The following is a 22,816-nucleotide window of genomic DNA, read 5'->3' on the forward strand; positions in this document are numbered from 1 at the left end:
TAGAAGAATGAAGAACTGCTGGGTAAGACACCTAGAGACACCGCAGGCACCTAATCAAGGCAGTTTTACCACCACTCCCTCTGTGGTCTTCAGCAAGTTGGACCGCGCATTTGGGAGTTGGGGGCTGTGAAAGCTGAGGCCTCTTGGAGCTTTGCTCACAGCTGCTCACTGCTCGGCTTTCAGGACCTGGGTGTTTAGAGAGTCTTCTTCTAAGGGAAGCCTCAGTGGTGGATCTAGGCCCTGGGGTTGATGGCTGGGGCCCCTGGGGCCCTGAGTTTAAATCCTGGTTGCCCTAGTCTGGGGAGGGGTGTCTTAGCCTCCCTTTGTTCTTCTAGAGTGAGCTGAATCTGGGGGGGTTAATTCTCAGGCAGGTCCCTTTGTTTTTCTGGAGCTGCTGAATCTGGGCAGCTAATTCTCAGGTAGGTGTCACCCAGCTGGAGGTCTCAGAGATGCAGATTGTAGCCCTGGGTCCGGGAGCCAGGGCAGTTCTGGATTCAAATTCAAGCCTAGGAGTCCTTGTGTGTGCTCATTTGCTTGTTGGAGTGGGTGGACCCTGGGAGGATTTCTGCTGGGCTTGCCACTGTGTAATTATGGCCAGAAGAGGGGCCAGGCTCTCCTCCCTGGTTAGGGACCTGAAATGAATCAGAGATTCTGCACCTGGGCTGGGAAGTCCTGACATTGCTGTGATCTCCCAGGGGTTGTGTCCCTCCACGGTGGGCCCGGAATGAAGCCACCCAGAAGCTCAGTCTGGATAGGGAAGCAGACTCATCCAGGTGGGACAGAGGGTGCCCAGGGAACAGGGACACTGACCGGAGGGGCGCTAGGGGGTTCTTGGCTGAGCAAGGGAGCATCAATTCACCCGTGGAGAGAGAGGAGGGGTCCACACGAGGAAGCCACTGAGCAGGGACTCGGGGCAGGGGGTTGGGAAACGGTGTGGGCAGCCAGCAAGTGCACCCCTTCCAGGGGTCTGGCACTTGGTTTTCTCAGGCCATCCTTCTGGAGACCCTGGTTCCCTGACCTCAGAGTCAGGAGCATAGCCGTCTGGCCCGGCCCTGCCGCCTTCTCTCTGTGTGTCCTGGAGACCTGGTGACTGCGGCCAGACGCTGTGTCTGGCTGGTGCTGGTGCCCTGTGGAGGCCTTGTTGCAGTGGCCCCCAGAGCTGGTGCTATACTGTGTCAGAATCACTCAGTGTGGGCCACGCGTTTCTGGGAGAGGGGCCCAGCCTCTGCCTTTAACCCACCACCCGCCATTCCATAGCATGCCCACCTATCCTGTACCTGGTCCTGGTGTTAGCCCAGCTCCCTTGAACACCATCTCCTGGAGGTTCACATCCTCACTCAGCCCTTCACTAGCTGGGTGGCTTTGGGCTCCCTGTGAAGCTCTCTGAGCCTCAGTTTCTGCATCTGTAAGATGGACGTATTCTCTGCCGCTACGCATCGTGAGGAATAAGTGAGGCTGGTTGCTTCTGCTCCTGCCTCCTGACTAGTTTGGATGTTTCCAGTGCGATGGGGCCGAAGGGGCGGAGACTGTGTGCCCAGTGCCTCTGACTCCTGGGCTAGGCCTGGGTTGCCAACAGGTGTGAATAAACATCACTTTTGAGAGCCCTTGATGGGGGCAGACATTCATGGGCTGTGAGTCCCGTGCAGAATATTGATTGCAGCAGGAGTCCCGAGAGACTTCCTTTCTAGCCGCTTAATTTTACAGATGGAGAGACTGAGGGGTGGGGCTTGCCCACAGTCACCCAGTGAGATGCTGGCGGCCTCCTGACTCCTTGTCCGTCAAGTGTCTCTGTGCTGCTCCCAGCTTTGTTCCCTCCCTTCCAGGTCTCCATTTTCTTAAGTTCCACCTCCTTCCCCGGATGGTGAATTTCCACTCTGGAGTCCTCTGGGAGAAGAGTCAATCCAGATTGCTTTCCTTCTCCTTGGTATCCAAGACAAAGGGAAAAAAAATATCTTGATTTTCTTTCTTTCTTTTCTTTTTTTAAAAAAAATTTTCCCAGAGGTAGTCACTAAGCCGACATTGCTTTGAAAAAACAAATCTCCAAGTGGAGGACATTTCATCTCTTCTCACAGCATTTCTTTCACGGTCCCTGCCTGAAGGCTTGGAAGTGGCCTTGGGCTTTGCCTGGCTGCCTACCTGGCCTCCAGAAAAGCAAGGGCTGCCTGACTCGAGGCTCCTGACAGCACAGTTAGAACCACTGCCCAGATCCGGGCAGCCTCAAAGTGACCTCACTCCCTCCCCAGCTCTCATCCACAGCTGGGGAGGGAAGGCGGTGGGAGCGCCGTGGGTAAAGTGAGGGCTGGAGTCCGGGTCTTCAAGGGCCTGGGAGCTTGGGCTCTGAGCCGCAGAGAGCTGGCTTCGAGTCTCACCTGTTACTTAATACCTGTGTGTCATTGGGCAAGTTGTTTCCTGTCCCGAGCCTCACTTTCTTAATCAGTAAAATGGGGATAATAAATCTGCTTTCTTGCAGGGCTCTGTGAGGTGTACGTTAAGTTAACATTTATTCGGTGCTGCATCACTGGTTACAAGGACAGCTGAGGCTGACGGGTGGTCCAGGTGACCTGGGCAGGGGCACCGGGTCCCTGTCTGGCTGTGAGGCCTGTGGGCTTCCGGGTCCCTTCACCTGGTGGGTGGGATTGCCCCGAGGAGGCAGCCAGGCTATTATGGGGTAGGCAGAGTTGCTGGCTTTGCTGAGTGTGTGTGGTGCCGAGGCCCACGGCGTGATTTTAGGGTCGGGCCCCGCTGCTCCGCAATCCCAAGGAGCGAGGAGGCCTGGGCCCTTGTCCGTCCTGCTGCCGGGCAAAAGAACCTTCAGCCTGCTCGGCTAGCTGCTGCCACTTTCTCTTTCCGAAAACAGGACATATTATCAGATAACAGCAACAACGACAACAGCAATAATAGCGAATGATAATAGTAATAACAGTGATTGTGTTTACTGTGTACCAGGCACCAAGCTAAATGCCCAGTCCCATCTCTTGTCTCTAGGAAGCAGACACTTCATTACCCACGTCACAGGTGGGAAACTGGGGCTTGGGGAAGTTAGGTGGCCAGAGTTACATGTAGATGGTACATGTTCATTCAACAGAGACTAGAGCCAGGGCCTCTCTGACCGGAGGCCAGGTGTTTGACCATCACCCGACCCTCCAGGGATGCGCTGGGGACTCAGGGTCCAAGCTCAGGACTTCAGACTTTGGTTCATGCTGGGAGGCGTGGCTGGCTCCGTATGAACGATCCCCTTCTGTGTGTGTTTATTGGGGTAAGAACTTTGCCTCTTATGAGATCTAACTTTGCCTCTTGAGCTCTTGGGAGAGTAGTGTCCAAGCTGTTGCTGGAATGTTCCATAGACCCCACCTGGGGAGCCAAGCAGAGTGGCCTCGGCCCTGCCTGTGTGTGACTCTGGGTGGCGCCCCTTCCCTTGAGATGGGAGCAGAGTAAAAGCAGCCCCCTCCCCTCTTGCCCCACACAGAGGTCTTGTGATGGTAGAGGGGTGTGGAAGGGCGTCTCCACCTGCAGGACGGCTCCATGGGGACAGGGATTTTTCTTGGTGGGGGAGGCGGGTATTTCGTTTGCTGCCACATCCTCCCGGCTTAGCATGGTGCCAGGCACAGGGCGAGTGCTTGCCAGGCACAGGGCGAGTGCTGAAGGCATCCCTGTTGAATGAACGATGGATTCCGATGGACAGAAGGAGGAGCCGGGTCTGAAAGACGACTCTCAGTGTCTCCGTGAAAATGAAGAGACAACAAACGGTGTGGAAACAGAATCTCTGAACCGGGGTTCTGACTCTGGCAGCTGACTGAGGCCAGGACAGAGGCCAGAGGGAAGGGAGGCCTCAAGCGGCTGAGTGGCTGATCCCGCCGATGCCACTCACGTCGGCTGCTGTTTCCTGAGTCACACTCTGAGTTGAGTGCTTCCTGCCCAAGATCTCATCTCCTAGGCAACACAGCCCTAGGAGGCGGGGCTACTGATTATGCCCATTTTGCAGATGAGGAACTGAGGCTTAGAGTTGAAGTAGTTTACCCGAGATCTTGCAGAGCTGGTGAATGGCAGGGCTGGAGCTTGGCCCGTCTGGCTCCACAGCCATCCATCCGCTGGAGCTCACAGGGTTGGCCTTTCTGGTGGACTTTGAAACCTGTGAACTCACAGCCACCCTGAGCACCCAGTAAGTACTTGCTGGGAAATGAGAGCGCGTAGGTCGCTGGCTCCCTGTGTTTTCCCAGACTCAGGCCTCGTCTCTCACCTCTGAGCGCACCACGCCCTCTGGATTTGTTTGCTTTTCCTGCCCAGTTTCGCTGCCATCCCCACCGGCCCCACTGCAGCCTCGGCATTTCCTGTTGGCTCCTGGCCCGGCTGCAGGGACTCTCAGTGGCTCCCGGGAGGTACCTGTCCTGCCCCTTCCTGGGCTTATCCAGGCAAGATGGACTGTTGCCCACTGGCCAGCGTCTCTCACCCGGGCCTGGAGCCTGAGGGAAGCAGCTGGGCAGCTGGGAGAGTCAAGGAGACCCATCCTCCCTGGACGTATCAGGTGCCGAGAAGATCAGACCAGGCTTGGGGAAGCAGTGTTTGAACAGGATGGAAACAGGGCGCTGGAGGGCCGGCCTGCAGCCTGGCCTTGTGGCTTCTGAGGGCCGAGGGTCTGGGGAGCGTGGGGGCTCTTGGGGGGCAGCTCGACGAGGCTGGAGTATCCCCCGGCCCCGGGAGGAAGTGGAGGTGTCCCTGAAGGTTGGTGAGATTGCTGCAGACACAGTCTGGAGTTGCTTGGCATCCCGAGCTTGCCCTTAACTTGCTGTTTCCCCAGATCCAGAGCATTCATAGCCTCCTGTGTCCTGTCCTGCAGGGTCTCCCTGGGACCCGAGGACTGACAGAGACAAGCTTCCCTCCCAGTGGAGTCCCTCATGGGAGGGTTATGGGGACCCTTTTCCCATGAAAGACCTCTGTCTGGCCCCTTGCCAGACCCTAAATTGGAAAAGCTGTATTTTTGTTTTTGTTTTTCCCCTTTTCCACCCCTGGCTACAAGGGGTTTCCATATAGGAGCTATGGTCTTTGGATCACAGACCCTTTGAGTCCCCAGTATGAAGGCCACACAGTCTCTGGCCTGAAAAAATGTACACAGGTTCGCATTCATTACATCGAGTCCCCCTTCAGGAATGTGTCAAGTCTACCCCCTGGACCCCTGCAGTGACAGGACTCTGCCTTATGCATCTTCCATCCCAGTGCCTGGCACAAAGAAGACATGGTACTAATAGTTTACACGTGCACGGACGTTACAGTTTATGTAGCCCTTTCCACACGCATCTCATTTTGATTTGCACAACTGTGGCAGGCAGATTAATGACCCTCTCCAAGACTTCCATGTTCTAATTCCCAGAACCTGGGAATGTGTGACCTTGTACAGACGTGATGAAGTTAAGGGCCTTGAGATGGGGAGATGATGCTGGATTATCCAGGCGGGCCCAACGGAATCACAAGGATCCTTATAAGGGGGCCTGTGGAGTCAGAGAGGGATTGAAAGATGCTGTGCGGTTGGCTTTGAAAATGGAGGAGGGGCCACGAGCCAAGGCTGCTTCCAGAGGCTGGAAAGAGGCAAGGGAGCAGATTCTCCCTTAGAGCTGCCGGAAAGAGCACAGCTCTGTCAACACCTTGCTTTTACCCTAGTGAAACCCATTGTGGATTTCAGACCTTTATGGCTGTGAGATAATATACATCTGTGTTGTTTGAAGTTACTAAGGTTGTGGGAAGTGTCACAGCAGCAGTAGGAGACTAGCACAGCAGCCCTGGAAAGAGGGAATTGTTATGGGTCCCGTTGTGCAGGCCCAGAGAGGTGCAGTCACTGGTCCAAGGGAGCTGAGTGGCAGGTAGTGGCGCTTGGGTTCAAAGCCAGAGGGCCGGGGCTCTGTTTGCTCTTCCCCAGCAGTCCCCTGCCCACCCAGGCCAGCGTTCTGCTGGCAGTCCCCCTGCCCTTCCCCTCTGTCCTCCATCCTCCACCTCTCTACTGAGTGCCTGCAATGTGCCAGGCGTTGCAGTGACCGAGGCAGACAGTCCCTGCCCTCGGGGGGCTGACATTCTGTGCCTTGGTGTGTTTATGGGCTCTGTAGCCAGATAATAATGGCCTGCGCGTATTCTGCACTTATTATTCACCAAGCCCTGTTCTAAGAGCCTCTCCCGCCTCCAGTAATGCTTGTGACACTCACAGGTGGGTGCTACTGTAATCCCCATTTTACAGATGCAGAAGCAGGTGCAGAGAACACACGCTGTCAGCCTCAGGACACGGAGCTGAGATGAGGCAGAGCCACGGTTGAACCTGGTTGGCTTCCAGACCCAGTGTTCTAACCTCTGCCCTCCCGTCTCCCCGCATAGAACTGGTTTGGACCTTGCCTGTCTTCCACATCAGCTCCACAACCCAGGACCCGTTCATTGTCTGATCTGCTTAACCCTCCATTTCGTCTCTGTAAAGTGGAGGCTAAATGAGATGTGAGGACCAGATGCTCCGTCAGCGAGCTGCTCTTACCACTGTCCTCAAAGGGTGTGGGTCTGCCTGGAGCGGGACTCCAGGGCACAAGGGACCCCGCGCTGGCCAATCTGTTGCTCAACTTGCCTGGGATGTGTTTTCCTTCTCCCTTTCTTTCTTTCTGTTTTTCTAATAGTCGTGCATGTTTACTGTAGAAAAATTGGAAAGTACAGAAAATGATAGACTAAAAGCAACCTTTAATTCTATCACTGTGTGTTCCTGCCCAGCTTCCTTGCTATAGAAGTATACGTACCAATATTTTATAGAACTGTGGTTTTATTGCACATGCTGTTTCCCAGCTCACCTTTTGACCTAATTACATAGGGTGAGCATTTTCCCATGGGAAATTCTGCAATACCCCACAAGGCTCTTGATAAGTTATTGCTGGGGGTACAGTGCCTGTCCTGGCCCCAGACTGCTGAGCCTGGGGCCCTCGAGATGACGGGAGGGAGGTGCGTGCACCACAGAGAAGAAGGCCAAGGTGGGGTCTGGGTCATTGTCTGTGGCTGTGGGGAAAGATGGTTCCCCGGGGGCCTGGATGCTCGCCCCCCACTGAGGACTGTGTTATAGACATCAAGTCAGGGTCCCCTCCTCCGACTTCCCTGGGGGTTCCTCCCCACTCTGCTCATTCAGTACGTGGATTTGTGACCATGTGGGGGATGGCACAGGGCAAACAGACTGGGGCCCAGAACCATTCCGTATGTGAGGGGTGTGAAGAGGTGATTGCATACAGGGACCCCGTTAGCTGGAGGAGGGGTGGAGGGGAAGGAGGAGGAAGGGAAGCAGTGCACCGGGGGTATTTATCGTGGGCCAGACCCTCTGCTAAGAGTTTTACAAGCCTTTATTTACTCCTTCCTGGAACCCTAAGAGGGAAGTATTATTGCTCCATTTCACAGATATGGAAACTGAGGCACAGAGAGGTGCTAAGTGCCTTATCTGTGTTATCTCATTTAATCCTCACGGCAGGAAGTAGAGCGATTATTCATCCCGTCCCTCAGCAGCTCCAGGACGTTTAGCCACTGTCCTGGTCCACAGCCAAGTGGCAGAGCTGCGATTTTATCCCAGGTCTGTTGGCTCTGGAGCATATGTCTATTCCCACCCTAAGCCCATGATTCCCCCGTTCTTAACCCTGGCTGCACATTGGAGCCAGGAGGGAGCTTTAAAAACACCAATGCTGGGCCCCTCCTGACCGATGGGTCAGAATCACTGGGGCAGGGGCTCTGGGTCTGTATCTCTGAGGAGCTTCCCAGGTGACTGCCGTGGGCAACTGCTTTGAATCCTCCGACCAGGTGATCTTCAAGGTCCTTCTGCCTTTTTTTTTTTGGCTGCACCTTGCGGCATGTGGAACTTACCCGACCACAGATCGAACCTATGCCCCCTCAGTGGAAGCGCAGAGTCTTAACTACTGGACCACCAGGGAAGTCCTTTTTTTTTTTTTTAAATCTTTATTAGAGTACAGTTGATTTATGATGTTGTGTTAGTTTCAGTTGTATAGCAAAGTGAATCAGTTACACATATACATATATCTACTCTTTTTAAGATTCTTTTCCCATATAGGTCATTACAGAGTATTGAGTAGAGTTCCCTGTGCTATACAGTAGGTCCTTATTAAGCATCTATTTTATATATAGTAGTGTGTATATGTCAGTCCCAATCTCCCAATTTATCCCTCCCCCCTACCCCCTTTCTGGCTTTAACATGCTATATGAACTAAAAAGTGGCCAGGGCTCAAAAGAAATCTGGCAGCAGGCTTAATGCTGGCTTGATGTTTTTGCCTTTCTTTTGTGTCTCTTAGATTTAGGGATAGGGGTAGTGGGGGTAGTGGGGGGTGCTGGTGGGGAAGTTCTCGAGGGGAGTGCTGCTCTGAGTCGGGCCGTCCTGGGCAAGCCCTGCTTGTCCCAGCCCTCGGTCTGCTGCAGATTGGGTTTTACTCAAGGCCTTATAAGGCTCATGTTATTCTGGTCCTTTCAATTCCCAAAGGTGGAATTCTTTCCTCTTTCATATTTTTCATACCTTGTCCTGGAAAAGGCGTCGGGAATACTGTGTGCACACACACACACACACACACACCCACACCCCCAGCCAGGGATCCTCTGACCGCACTGGTTTTGGGGGTCTTCTCTCTGACAACTCACACTGTGTAGCCTCTGGGAAGGGACCCTGTGGAACCTGCTGAGCAACTGGGCCCAGCAGCAGCAGGGGCAGGGGTGCTGCCATTCTCGGAGTGGGGCTTCTTGTCTTTAGAAGAGGCTGGGGGGCGGGGGCATCTATCATCACTGAGCGTCCTCGTGTGAAGGGGCTGACGGAATGGGGTGACCAGGCCAGAGCAGGTCCCTGCTGTCACCGGACACTCACTCCCCTCTTGTCCCCGACGTGTCCCTGGAGAGAGAGGAGGTGGGCTCAGAAGGTACTTTGAGCTCCGTGGCGGCCTCCTGGTGTACTTGACCTCAGTCTGGTCGGTGAACGCTGTCACGGGGGGCCTCCTCTTCTTTGCCCAGCTTCTCATTCTCTGTTCCTCTCCACGGACTTGGCTCCTTTTCTTGGCATTCGAGTGGCGAGTGGCGGTGGCCTCACTTTGTAAGATGATGTCATCTTAGTGGCTGGCCGTTCTTGAGCGTGCGAGCTGAGAGGCATTAGAAGTGCAGGAAGCTCAGATAAGGGCGAGATAATTGTCCTCTTATTGCTTTTTTATGGCTCTTTTATTATCCGAAAACTTTGGGGAGGCTCCAGGAGTGTTTGCTCACAAGGAGAATTAGATTTTCCAGCCAGGCAGCAGCTGGGAGAGGCTGCCCCTGGGTGGGCTCAGGGTGGGTCAGTGGCCTTTGCAGGCAGCTAGAAGGGCCAGGGAGGGAGGAGGCACCCCCAGCCTCATTTCTTGCCATGCCCACTGCTTCCCTGGCCTGGGAGGCTCTTCCCCCTCCCGTCTGCCTGGGGAACACCTGCTCAGGTCTGAGGGCAGCAGAGTTGATGTCAAGAGCAAGGCTTTGCAGGCAAAGTGCAACTCTGCCACTTGCTGGCCAGGTGATTTGGGGCAAAGTACTTGCCAATTCTGGACCTCACTTTCCTCATCTGTAAAATGGTCACAATAAGACACACACTTGTCCTCAAGCACTCTGCCTAGGGCTGGGCGCAGAGAAGATACCAGCAAAGCGCAGGGCAGGGGTGCTGGTGGTCTCCAGCCAAGCCTGGGGAGACCTGTCCATGCACGGGCACTGGCCTCTTCCCTCCCTTGGGGCCCCTGGTGTCTCTGCTTGCCTCAGCCATTGAGGCACTCAGGGTGGGCATAAAGGTGACTGCTCTGCTGTGTGACCCCTGCTCCCCCGCCCAGGAAGCCAGGACCAGTACCTCGGTCACTGCTCAATAGAAGCACGAGCCCAGACTAGCTTCTCTAGTCGTGCCGGTGGCTTAGACCCACGCTGTCCTGTTCGGGGGCCACTAGCCACATGCGGCTGTTTAAAATTAAATTACTCAAAATGAAATACCATGACAAAATAAGTTCACTGTGTTTTGGTAACGTGCAAACCAGAGGCTCATATTTTCAGCCCCATCCTGGCTTTTAGTATGTCATAGCAGTTCCAGATCCCTTCTAAAGCTGGTCTGACCTTACCCCAAGATGCCCATCCCGCCTCGATGTCACCTTTAGAGGTTACCCGGGACCTTCCGGGGTGTCCACTGGTCGAAACGCACCTCAGCCTTGGAGCTGGTGTCACGATTTCTCCCGGACGGAGACTCGAACGTGTGTCTCTGACTATGCCAAGAGCTCTTTCTCTCTTTCCTTTTTAAAAACATGGTTAGGAGAGTAGTCAAGCGAGGTGCAGTGATGTCGTGACACAGCGAATCTGTGATGTCGGTGAATGTTTGGATGTGGGTTCCCTACTTCCACATGGTCTGGTGGAAGGAGCAACTCTGCAGGCGGACAGGCTGGGCTGCAGATTCCAGCTCCCTCTGATGAGCCGAGTAACTTCGGTAGTCAGTCATCAAGACTTTGTGAGCCTCAGCTTCCCCATCTTAGAATGAGGACGACACTGCCTACCTCACGTGCACTCTTGTGTAATGAAATATGCAAATATAGGTAAAGCATAGCAAGCAGCACCTGGCACGTTCTTCCAGTAGACACCAGTTGTCGTGGTTAACGTAGCAAAGCAAACTTTAAAACCAAATTCTGCCAAACTCTCATGTCAACTCCCGCTGGAATGACTTGGTTGTGTCTGAGCATTTCTGAGCGGCTGGACTCAGCACCTTGAAGCGTCTCCAGGCTGAGAAGGTGGTGACTCAGGGAAGCGCTGTTAGGGATTGGGGCTCAGGTGGCCCCAGCCCAGCACCCCTCCTGGTCCAGACCGGCCTGTCCCCTCTTGGCCTTTACTTCCCGCTGATGGAAAGCGTTACCCCAGGACTGAAACGTGCCCCTCACCCCCGGGCGACACTGCTGACTTCTGGCAGTAAAATTGGAGCTGAGTCTTGCTTCTCCAATAGTGCTGGTGGCTTCGGCCTGTGCTGTCCTGTTCGGGGGCCACTAGCTACATGTGACTATTTAAAATTAAATGACCGGGCTTCCCTGGTGGCGCAGTGGTTGAGAATCTGCCTGCCAATGCAGGGGACACGGGTTCGAGCCCTGGTCTGGGAAGATCCCACATGCCGCGGAGCAACTAGGCCAACTAAGCCCGTGAGCTACAATTACTGAGCCTGCGCGTCTGGAGCCTGTGCTCCGCAACAAGAGAGGCCGCGACAGTGAGAGGCCCGCGCACCGCGATGAAGAGCGGCCCCGGCTCGCCGCAACTGGAGAAAGCCCTCGCACAGAAACGAAGACCCAACACAGCCATAAATAAATAAAAAAATAAAAAAATAAAATTAAATTAAATTAAATGACCTAAAATGAAATAAAATGAAACGTTAAGTTCCTTAGCCATACGAGTTCCATTAGCCACCTTCCAAGTGCTCCATAGCCACGTGTGGCTCACTGGACAGCACAGACGTGGCATGTTTCCATCGTCACAGACGTGGCATGTTTCCATCGTCACAGCCGTACTTGCTCTGTTACCTGAGACGCAGTCCTGAGGGCCCAGCTTAGGGGCCCAGCAGGCTGGCTTCACGGTCCGGCTCTGCCACTCACAGGCCGGTGATCTTGGGCAGGTTCCTCTGCCCGCCACCTGCTGAGTGGGAAGGATGCCAGGATCTACCTGTCAGTGCTACTGGGAAGGCGAGGCCAAGGGCCCGCTCAAAGGAGGTGTTCCACACTTCACTCTCCTCCCTCCCCTCTCCCTGCACTTCCTGGTTGTCATCTCCCCCTCCTCCTCCCTTCCCTCCCTTCCCCCCTTCCCCACCCCTCCCCTTCCTCCTCCTCGCTGTCCTCCCCTCCTCCCCTCCCCCACCTCCTCCCCTCCCCCTCCCCTTCCCCCTCCTCCGCCCCCTCCCTCTCCTCCTCCTCCTCCTCTGTTAAGGGCTTGCGTGCTGGCAAGTTCAAGTCAATTCTTCCTAACAGTGGCTGCTGCCTTGGACAGTAGAAGGCCTCTACCCTCCGGGTTGCCAGATGTGGCTTTTTTCTTTTGAGCACGGGCTTTAAAAAACAAAAACAAAAACCTTTCACTTTGGGATAGTTTTAGATTTACAGGGACGTTGTAAAGGTAGCACATAGAGTTCCATATACCACCTCATCCTGTTTTCCCCATTGTTAACATCTTACACGACCACGGGATATTTATCAAAACTAAGAAACCAACGTTGGCACATTACCATTCTCTAAACTCCTGACTTTATCTGGATTTCATCAGTTTTTCTGCTTATGTTCCTTTTCTGTCCCGGGATCCCATCCAGGACCCACATGGCATTCAGTTGTCATTTACACTGCTCTGCTCTGTGACAGTTCCTCAGTTTTCTTTTTTATGATCTTGAGAGCGTTGAGGGGTCGTGGGCAGGTGTTTTACAGCATGTTGCCCCATCTGGGTTTGTTTGGTGTTTTTCTCATGATGAGCCTGGGGTTATGGGCTTGGGGTAAGAACCCCACAGAGGTGAACATCCTCCTCATCACGTCGTATCTGGAGTACATGATGCCCGAGTGACGGCACTGGGGGTGCTCACTTGACCGCTTGGTTAAGGTGGTGTCTGCTGTTTCTCCACTGCTTTCCCTTTGCTTCTCTGCTCCTGGGAAGCGTGTCTCTGGTCCAGCCCATCCTCAAGTGTGTGTGGGAATTAAGCCCTGCCTTCTGCGCATGGTCTTGCGAAGCTTTGCAGGTCCTTGTCTCTCAGATGCAAGGCCCCCCAGTCCTCTCCTCCATTTTGCATGTGGAGACTGGGGAGATGGAGAGTCCCACTGAGTCTGCCGTGGAGGAGGAGGGACAGGGTGCCCTGGCCTGGAGAGCATCTGATCCTTATCACTTATCACCGTGAATACCTTTGACCTTTATGCTCTTGTAAAGCAGCAGGTCGGCCTAACAGTGCCTTCTAAAGGTGAGGAAGCCAAGAGGGGAAGGGGGCTTGTCCAAGGCCAACCCAGCTGTGGCCTCCCCAGCTCGGCCTTGGGGGCAAGTGGCCCTGTCACCTGGTGAGGGGCTGTCTGACGCTTCAAGGAACCAGCTGTCCCATCCTCCCGGCTCACTGGCCCTGCTTCTCCGCCTGCAGGGGGCCGGCCGTGGTGAGCAATGGGGATGCCGAGGACACAGCTTTCTCTGGGGTCCGGCACTCCAGCTGGAGACGGAAGAGCTCCCGTCGCAGTAAGTCCCCTGCATCCCCCACTCCCCCTCCCCCAGGTCTCAGCCCCAGGAGGTTGGTGTCAGGATAGCCTCCCCTTCTCTAGGCTGAGAGAGCTGATGTGGGCTCGTGCGAGCCGAGGGGTTGTCCTTGCTTCATGGCTGCTGTGGGCTTGGTGGCAGCTCTGAGGGGGACCGGCCACTGCCCACCCTTGAGAGTTGCCCCCTTGGCCACCTGATGTGAGTCGTGATCCAGGAGTAGATCACACGTTCAGCTGCTCCTCTGTCCCCCAAATACTTCCAAAGCTCCTGCAGCGGGCCAGGGTGATCTGGGTGGTGGGTGTATACTCGTGACCAAGACGAGGTCCCTCTGGCAGCAGGACCAGACACATAGGCGGGCGGTTACCGTGCAGAGAGCAGGTGCTAGGATGGGCAGGTGAGAGTTGGGAGAGCCCACGAGTCCTGAGGCAGAGAGTGAAGGAGCAGGGGTCAGGGCAAGAGTGTCTAGGCTGAGAGGGCAGCCTGTGCCGGAGCCCAAGGGCGAGGGGATGCCTGGCACCTGAGAAGCAGTGAGCCTTGGTGTGGTGGAGGGGAGGGTCTAAGGGGTGAGCAGGGCCAGGTGAGGCTGCCATCTCCCCGGTTCCCCCCAGAGTGTGTGTGGGGTGGCCTCGGAGGCCGTGCTTTCCCCAAAGTGACAGTGAGCCATAAGAGGCCAAGAGGAAGCCATGAGACCACGTCTGCATTTCAGTCCCATCACGGATGCTCCGAGACAAGGTGGTGGGCTGGAGGCTGTCCAGGGGAGGGAGGCTGATGGCTGGAGCCAGGGACCTGGAGAGAGGTGGGCAGGTCTGAGCCATGTGGGAGGCAGAATCTGTGTCGGTGGGGAGGGGGCGGTGAGGCTCCTACAGGGCTCTGGGGGCCCTGGGACCGCAGGGAGCAACGCAGTTAGGAACGGCGACTTCAGAGTCCATCTGGTCCTCTGTCTTCCTGGAAGGCCTGTGGGGTGAGGACAGGCTACCATCAGGCGTGGGGACTAGTTTTCCAAACCCTTGCTCTGCTGGGGCCACACGCCCCTAGAGAGGGCAGAGATTAGGCACACAGTTATGGGGGGGGAGACCTCTTTAAATATTCCAGCTCAGGAGTTGCTAACATGGGCAGGATGTGCTCTCTGCCCTGCTCATAGCACACCCAGCAAAATGTTAGGGGAGTGATGCGCTCATTTGCAGATTTCTTTTTTTTTTTTTTTTTTTACCAATCAGGACCCTGCTGGCTGAGTTTTGGGGGACTCTCCTTAACCCCACTCTCCAAATCCATTCCCCCACTCCCTGCTGTATCCTGTGCTCATTAGATATGGCTGCCTTGCCCTCCCCCGCCTCTGGGTGGGGGGTGACTCCTTTTGGGTAGTCCTGGCGGCCTGGGCGGCTGAAGAGGCTTCCGGGCCCTGAGGCACAGGTGCTGGGTTTGCTTCATGCTCCCTGCAGGTGCCATCAGTCAGAGGGGCAGGCCTGCAGGTGGCAGGGTGGCAGGGGGGGTGTGCCGCAGTCACTGGGAGGGAGCCTTGGAGGGGCTGGGGAGCGGGAAGAGGCAGCGGAACCTGCGTCCTCTCAGAGCAGTGGCAGGCAGGGGCTCCCCAGGGGCTGGGCTGCAGGACGCTGGCCCAGCTGAGCCGTGGGGATGCGGGCGGGCGGGCAGAGGGAGCTGCCAGCTGGTGCAGTCCTGATGTCAGTCTGGCAGCCGCCCTGGGCCACCACAGCCTCCTTCGTGCTCTTTTCCTCTCCCTTCTCTCCCAGTCGACCGGTTTACTTTCCCCGCCCTGGAAGAAGATGTGATTTACGACGACGTCCCCTGCGAGAACCTGGACGCCCATCAACCGGGTAAAGCCTCTTTCAGGCGTCCTGCTTCTCTCCGGACAGAGGAGGGGTGGGAGGGGCGGCGGGGGGGCGGGGCCTGGGGAGGGTCTCTCCTTCCACTTCCTCCCCGGCCCCACCGAGTCCACGGCCCCTCCTTCTTGCTTTTAAAAACCACGGCCGTCTTCCCGGGAGAGTCCGGAGACGGCTGAGGGCGTGGCCAGGCTGGGGCTGGGGCGGGGTTAGGGCTTCATGGGGCGGGGTTAGGGCAAAAAGCGCAGGGGTTAGGGCTTCAGGGGCAGGGGCATGCTGGGCTGTGGGTCTCCAGGCAAATCACTCACTTCTCCAAGCCTCCATTCCTCCTGAAAATGGGATAATAGTCCAGACTTGCTGAATGGTGAAGCAGAGAAAGCCTGGGAAAGCCTGGGCCCTGCTGTAGGGCCAGGCCCGTGCGGGGCTGGGAAGGCGGGGAGGTTGGGGCCACAGAGGAGAAACAGGGTGGAGGAGGGTGAGTGCTGCTGGAACTGGGCCCACATACTCACCTAGCTGGAAGGAGGACTACCCAGGGAGGAGGGGTATTTAACATCCATTCATAGTAAGAGCTGTCCTTGCTTAAACACGTTTTGCCAGCTGCTCTTCATGGTTTATCTCCTGTAATCTGCTTTGAAACTTTGACTTAGGGTATTACTTCCTTATTCTTCAGAGGAGGAAACTGTAGAGGCAGAGCTGGGATTCAAACCTGGGTCATTCTGACTCCAAGTCCAGTGCTCTGTCCCCTCCCCCCCAAAAGAACTTGGGAGGCATTTTATGAAAGATGAAACACATTTGCTTCCCCTATTCAATCAACCCCGTGAGGTCGGTAGGGCAGGGCCTATGGCTCCAGTTGACAGTCACATCAGAGAGGTTAAGCCACCAGCCCCAGATCACACAGCCAGAATTTGAATAGACATCTGCTGTACTCTGCTTTTCCTACAACACTGTTCTGCCTGTCTTCAGGGGCTCCCCGTCTAGTGGGGGAAACAGCCCCTGCATTTGTGGAGCTCCTAGTCTGACAGGGGTGACCGTAACCATCCCGGGGCAGCATATAGTCCAGCGGGAGAGACACACAGACAACATGACAAGGCCCGACGTTCCCCGGGGGCACACTCTTGACACCTGTCCCAGGAGCAGGGCGGATGGGCCCATGACCCACCCATCCATTTAACAAGCCCTGGAGGAGCCTGGAACCCATTCCTGCTTGTAGCTCATGTGAATCCGGGAGAGTGGGAAAGGGTGGCTGGATGAAGGTCCCAGAGCCAGGAGATCTGAGTGGCCTGAGGCCATTATTTGACCCCTTTGGGCTGTTCTCCCACCTGAATCCAATCAAGCCACTAATCACTTGGTCACAGTCTTCACTGGGCACCCTCAGGTCCCCAGGGTGTGGGGATATGGCATGTCCTGCGGTTTACCCTGAGGTGGGCAAGAGCAGGTGGCCTGGGGGCCAGTTGAGCCTGCCAGCTGAGGACCAGGACCCCCGCCCTGAGACCCCCCACTCTCTCTCGGGGCTGTGGGAGGGTTGAGTTGGCGAGGCTGGGCCCAGCCCTCAGCAGGTGCACCCCACGAGGAGCGCTGTGAGCCTCACACCTGCCAGGGCCCCGCACTGACCTGCACGGCCTGTGGGCTCAGCGGCGCTCGGTGGGGAGGTTGTCCACTGAGGTGCAGGCCGCACAGGCCAGTGGACCCACACAGCCCTGGGCTCTCATCCCGGCTCTGCCATTAATTAGGGCACAGCGCTCTGTGCTTTGGGCCTTGGCTTCTTCATATGAAATCAGAATATCGTCCTGACCTCACAGGACTTTGGGGAGGGTCACGCCGCAAAACTTCTGGTTAATCTCTCTGGCGTCAGTCGATGCATCTGTAAAACTGGGCAATGCTAGCTTCCTGCTTGGGTTGTGGGGAGGATGCCGTGAGATAGGTGAGGTAGAGCACCGAGTGGGTGGTGGTGAGTGCTTTGAAAGGGGAGCCATGTTCCTGAGCATTAGTGAAGCCCGTGGCCCCAGGAGACGGGGGGAGCGGGAACCAGGCCACTGTGAGGCCTCTGAAGGCTTAGGAATCTGGTGACACTGTCTCCACTGGAGAGAGTATTTCTGGACGAGCCCAGGGGGTCGTCAGCGCGGCGAGTGGATGGGGCCCCCTCCCCGCTCACTGCCTGACTTTGGGCAAGCACATGTCTTCTCTGGGCCCCATTTTCTCATCTGTCTGATGGGAGGCGGTGATAATTTCCGGCCCCACAGGGCTGCTGGGAGAATCCAGCATGTAGATGTAGGTGGGCGGGGCCAGAAGTCAGGGGAAGTAGATGCCACGTGGTTCTTCCTCTGGGGCAGCCCCAAGAACTGGGCTCTGCCCCTCGACTCACAGGTTGCGGGGCCTCCATTGCAGTAATAGGACAATCAGCCCAGCCTTGTGAAGGTCACAGCCTGGTCACCAGCTGCTCTACTCCCTGGAGACGTTAGTCACTATCATCTTTTGCTGAAAAATAACCCAGTGCTTCCTCCTGATCCTGGGACCTGAGTCTCCAGCTAAGCCCCAGTGTGTCTGTTTTGCTCTTTGGCTGAAAATCTTCCCTGACCCCTCACCCCCCGGCTTTCCCGTGCGGGGGAGGTGGAGGCTTGGGGTCAGTGTGGAGACCTTCAAGCCCACCCAGAGCCCCCACGAGTAAGGATCAGCTGCTCTTTGCTGAGCACCTGCCATGTGCCAGGCTCTTGACTAAGAGCTTTTTGTGCATATATTATATTTACTCCACCTTTCAGCTTATTATCCCCATTTTGTAGAGAGGGCTCCAATAACCAAAGTTCCATCCTCTTTAGAACGCGTGGTTTCTGAGCAGATTTTTCTTTTTTAAAACCCATCTCAGTGCCATATTTTGTCTGTGTTAACGAAAAGCATTTTCACCTTTGTGCACTTTTTTGGAGTCTGGCCTTACTTTTGTGAGGCCTGCAGTTCAGTTATTCTCCAGATAACAACCCAGGAAGTGAAGCTCAGAGGTGAAGGTGAGACTGGGAGCTCCCAGAGGTGGAGCTGGGGCCAGGGCTGGGACCCCGTGTTCTGGGCCCGGGAAATTGGCTTTCCCACCTCAGTCTAGAAACAGCATCTCAAACCCGAGTTGACAGGGACCCCAAGAGTGCTCGGCCCTGGTGGCACCTGTCCCTCCAGGCCAGTGGACTGTCAGGTCTCTGTCCCCCAGTTTCCCGTTCAAGGCATTTCCTGTGGGGCCGGGGAAGAAAAGGGAACATTCCTGGACGCTGGGCCAGGCGCGCCCCCTACTGGCCCATCCTGGACCCTCATGGGGAACTCAGATTTAGGGTGAGGGATCTGAGTCATTCAATGCTCCGGAACATCTTCATTTTTTCCCCCCTAGGATGCTGAGGCCAGAGCTGAGGGCCTGAGTCAGGACTTGGTCTTAGGACTTCTCTTTTCCTCTAAAAAATGCCACACAAGCCCCAAATGAACATTCAGATCCTAGCAAGGTGATGTGGATAGGGGAAGTTACTGAGCCGGTTGTGTGCCAGGCACATTTCTTGTGCTTCTCTGCATTTTTCACGTCCTCCTCACTCTGCGGGGTGGATGTCGTATTCTCACTGCCTCCTGCTTATGGACCAGGAAGTGGAGCTGAAGGTCCACCTTGACCCACCCCCCCACCTGCCTGCCTGGGTTCAGAAATTGGGGCTGGTGGGCTTGGCCTCAGGGCCTCCGCTCACCAGCCCTGTCTCTTGGCCAGCAGGGGCAGAGAGGAACCTGCTCTACGAGGATGTGCACCGGGACGGGACACCCCGGGAGACGGAGGACCTAGGCTGGAGCTCCAGTGAGTTTGAGAGCTACAGCGAGGACTCCGGGGAGGAGGCCAAGCCGGAGGCGGAGCCTGCCAAGCACCGAGTGTCCTTCCAGCCCAAGGTGAGGGGGAAGGCGTCTCTCACCCCAGCCAAGGCACCTGCGAGTGGGATGGTGAGGGCCAGGCCTGAGACTCGTACCTAAACCTCAGTGATTCCCAGGAATGTATGGTGAGAGAGGGAGAAGTGGCCCAAGTAATCCCGAGACAGGAAGTGACCCACCCGCATTGCTGATTGGCCGTGGAGAGCCCTGAACCTAGGATGGGCGTGGTTAGTGCCTGGCACAGGTGCTGCCCCTGTTCCAGGCCTGTGGCAGACCCGGCAATTGATGACGATGCTCACGGGCTCAGATCTGGCTTCAGAATCCTCCTCAACACAGTGCTTGGGCAGCCTAACCAACTGATTACAGTTGACACATGGATCAAATCAGCTTGATCTCCCTGCCTCACAGGATGCTTCTCAGATCAATCCGAGACCCCCACCAGCCCTGGGAGACCCGCCAGCCCTCTGCCCTGGGGAAGTGAGCAAGCGGGCTAAGTCAGAGGTGCCTGGCAGGCTTCTTTCCAAAGCCTTTCAAAGTGCCATCCATGCGTTGATTGCTTCCAGTGTTTCTGCCTGGAACAGAGTTCATTCTGCTGATTTCATGGAAGGAGCCACGGAAGCCAAGAGGAGGATGGCTTGTTTGGTTCCTCCTTTTCTGTGCCAGCCTTGCCTGTCCCTTTTGTTCTCTAGAAGCCACCAGAAGGCAGGTTCTATCCATGCCGAGATTTGGGATTTAATGGGAGCAGCTTCTTAGAGACAGGCCCTGCCCGACCAGAGGTGACTGGGTCTCTGTAAGGTTCCTTTTGAAAAGACACAGGCAGGCAAGTGGGCTCAACCTGTCGGCGAGTCCTGCCTGCAGGTGGGGCAGGGACCAGGCAGGGGCCCCAGGCCCAGGCTGGATTACAGGGGCCTCCAACTCCCAAGTTTTTCTGAGTGCCTCCTGCCCCTTTCTGAGTCTGGGGATCCCTTCTGGGACAGGGGCGCAGGCCAGAGCAGCACCTACACCTAAGAGTCTTCAGACAGACTTTACTCAGATGAAGAGGGCTTCCCAAGTCCTCAGGAAGCCTGGGGGCTGAGCAGGTCTCTCCTGAACCCTGGTCTCCTCTCGGCTGGGCCCCCACGGGCGGCGCCACGGAAAACAGCCTTGACCTCCTGCTAGCAAAAAAAAGTTAAGCATCTCGGACACCTGCTCTGTGTCCAGTCCATATCTTAGGGTGTGGGTTGGGGTACAGGGGGACTGGGAGGCCCAGCCCAGGCTTGGGGAACCTTTGTGGTCTAGGAGGAGATACCGAATATGAAACGGTTTGTCAAAAATGAAGAAAACGTGCCTTTCTGTGAACCTATGTACCTATGGCCGCCTGCCCGACACAGGTGGGATTTGATGGGCCTAATCACAGGAGGCTTCCTTCCAAGAGAGGCGGGTTGGGAGCTGGGGTGCAGAAGCCAGAGGAGATGGGAAAGGCGTCCCCGGTTGGAGGGATGACCCAGGCGGAAGCCCAGGAACAGGCCTCTTCCTGCTTCTGTCCTGAGAAGGGGCAGCATGCTCTGGTTTAGGGGAGGGAGGGGCCTTTGGTTAGGAAGGCGCCACGCGCCCTGGGTAGCCTCTGCGTAGCGGGGGCGGGACTCGTGTGTCCCAGCCCGGCTCTGGAGAGTGTGAGCAGGTGGGACTCCAGGCCTGGGCCAGCCCTTGTTCTCAGCCTCTGACTGTCCCTCCTAATCTCCCACGGCCGCTTCCCCGGCCCCCTGCCTTCTTGCTGGGGACCAAGAGGGAACCGGCAGCACCTCTCAGGGCAGGACGTACGGGGATGCTGAGTTTGGGCTCTCCCGTGGTGGTCCTCAGACTTGCACAGGCATCAGGATCACGTGGGTAGTTGGTTGAAATCGCAGATGTCGGGGCCTCGCTCCCAGGTTCAGGGTTTGGCTGGGGCCTGGCAATCTGCTTTTGAACAGCGCTCTGTCCTCCGGGGATGCAAGGGGCCCACAGAGCACTCTGAGAAATGCTGGGCGGGCCCTCACCTTGGCCTGGCCCCAGGGGTGGGGTCTCTGGGGGCTGCCCCTGGGCTTGTGTCCCGCACACCCTCAAGCTGGGGGCTTGGGACTCTTCCTCAGCAGACAAACGACATGCAGAGTTCTTGGAATTTCTGAGCATGAGGACTTTTCTCCAGCCATGGGCCCAGGCCCACCTGTTCCCTGAACAGCAGGCCCCCAGGGATTATAGGGGGGCATTTCCTCTGACACCCACCTCTGCCCCTGGGAACTCCCCCACCCCAGCCCCACCTGCAGGGCTTTGCCCTCCTGAGCTGCTTGGGGCGCATCTGCTCCTACGCGTCGTGCTGCAGCCGCTGCATGTTTCCGGGGCCACCGCTGCTTGCCTGTATGTAGTTTGTGCTGTGGTGCGTCGGGCAGCAGAGATCTGGGCAGAGTCGGGTCCTGTCCTTAGAGTCTAACAGGAGCCTGGCACCCTGTGCAGCTGCAAAAGAACTAGTGGAGCCCCTCCTGCAGGTGTCTGGCCAAGCCAGCCCTCAGTGGGCCGATTTTTGCCAAAGAAAATGACTGAGGGTCTGCAGAGGGACCTCCTCAGGAGCACTTGACCCACATGTGACCAGGAGTCTGATCCTGATTAACGAGGGCCCGCTGGTCGACCCCCATGGTCAGTGGGAGGTTTTTTCTTTTTTTTTTCCCCAGCTCCGCTGAACCTTTCCACTTTCTGATTGTGATCTCTTCATAATTAAGGTGACCGTGATCCGGTTGGCCAGGGGCCTGGGCAGCAATGCCAGCTCTGACCTCAGCTGGTTGACTCTGATCCGGCTAATTCTGCAGCTGACCTTCGAATCTAGTTCTTCTGACCCTGAGAGAGGCAGAGGCCCAGGTCCTTTATGATTTATCACGTCAGTCTTATTTACAGATGAAACAGGACTCCAGTTTTTTGGGGAGTCTGAGTAACTCTCAGAAGGATCCCTGTCCTGCTACTTTTTTGTATAACAATAGTGAATATTTGCCCAGTGTGGTACAGCTGACAGAGCAGTTTCGTTTATTGTTCCTAATACCCTAGAGTGGTTGATATCACTTGCTTTAAGAGTCTCATTTTGTTGATCAGAGAACCTAAGTGACAGAAGCTCAGAGAGGTTAAATGATGTGGTGAGGGCCACACAGCAAGTAGGTGGTAGAACTGCAGCTCAACATCACATAGGATTGGAAAGAAAGTACCTTGTCCATCCGTTCATCCCTCCATCCGTCCATCCATCCATCCATCTATCCAATCAACTGTCCATCCATTCAACAAATATTGAGCATTTATTATTTGAAAGATAGTCTAATATCTAAAAAAGCTTCCATTTTTTTGAACACTCACTAAGCTCTGGGGTTTACATGCTTTGTCCATTTAACCTTCTCAGTGATACTATGAGGTAGTTATTATTATGGCCACTTTCCCAGTGAGGAAGCTGTCACTCAGAGAGGGAAAGAGACTTTTCCAGCTAGTAAGCGGGGAGCAGTGATTTGAGTGTAGGCCCACCTGCCTCTAAGCTCATGCTTTCGATTCCTCTGCTTGTCTACTTTTCTACAAGTAGTCCCAGTGCTGGTCTTCTCTATATTTTACCAAATATCACTATTGCTCCTACAGTTCATGCATTTGAATGTCTGTCTGTTTGTCCATTTATCTGTCCATCTTCCCAGATAGTATGTAAGCCAGTCAGCCACCTATCCCTCCGTCCAGTTGCCTGCCCATCCCTCCCTCCATCTATTCCTCCCTCTGTTCCTCCACCTTTCCTCCAGTGGTGTGCTCGAGCCAGCTCGTCCTAGCTCACAAGAACCCAAGAACCAACTGTGCACGTCCCTTTCCAACTTCACACTCAGTGATGTCACATTGGTAGT

The 22,816-nt window shown here is 55.7% G+C and overlaps 1 protein-coding gene across 7 annotated transcripts in view; it reads left to right on the forward strand.

Annotated features, from left to right (window-relative positions):
- The window catches only part of ARHGEF10L (Rho guanine nucleotide exchange factor 10 like), a 145,051-nt gene that overhangs the window by 42,436 nt on the left and 79,799 nt on the right, over positions 1-22,816 (forward strand). For 5 of the 7 annotated variants that reach the window (XM_057549406.1, XM_057549422.1, XM_057549415.1 and 2 more), the window contains 3 exons: positions 13,121-13,212; positions 14,979-15,062; positions 18,793-18,965. In XM_057549406.1, the coding sequence (XP_057405389.1) occupies positions 13,121-13,212; positions 14,979-15,062; positions 18,793-18,965 (349 nt within the window). The remainder of the gene's footprint in view (positions 1-13,120; positions 13,213-14,978; positions 15,063-18,792; positions 18,966-22,816) is intronic. The other 2 variants (XM_057549427.1, XM_057549438.1) reach the window with 1 other exon arrangement.

The sequence above is a fragment of the Balaenoptera acutorostrata genome, chromosome 1, assembly GCF_949987535.1.
Source record: "Balaenoptera acutorostrata chromosome 1, mBalAcu1.1, whole genome shotgun sequence".
Lineage (NCBI taxonomy): Eukaryota > Metazoa > Chordata > Mammalia > Artiodactyla > Balaenopteridae > Balaenoptera > Balaenoptera acutorostrata.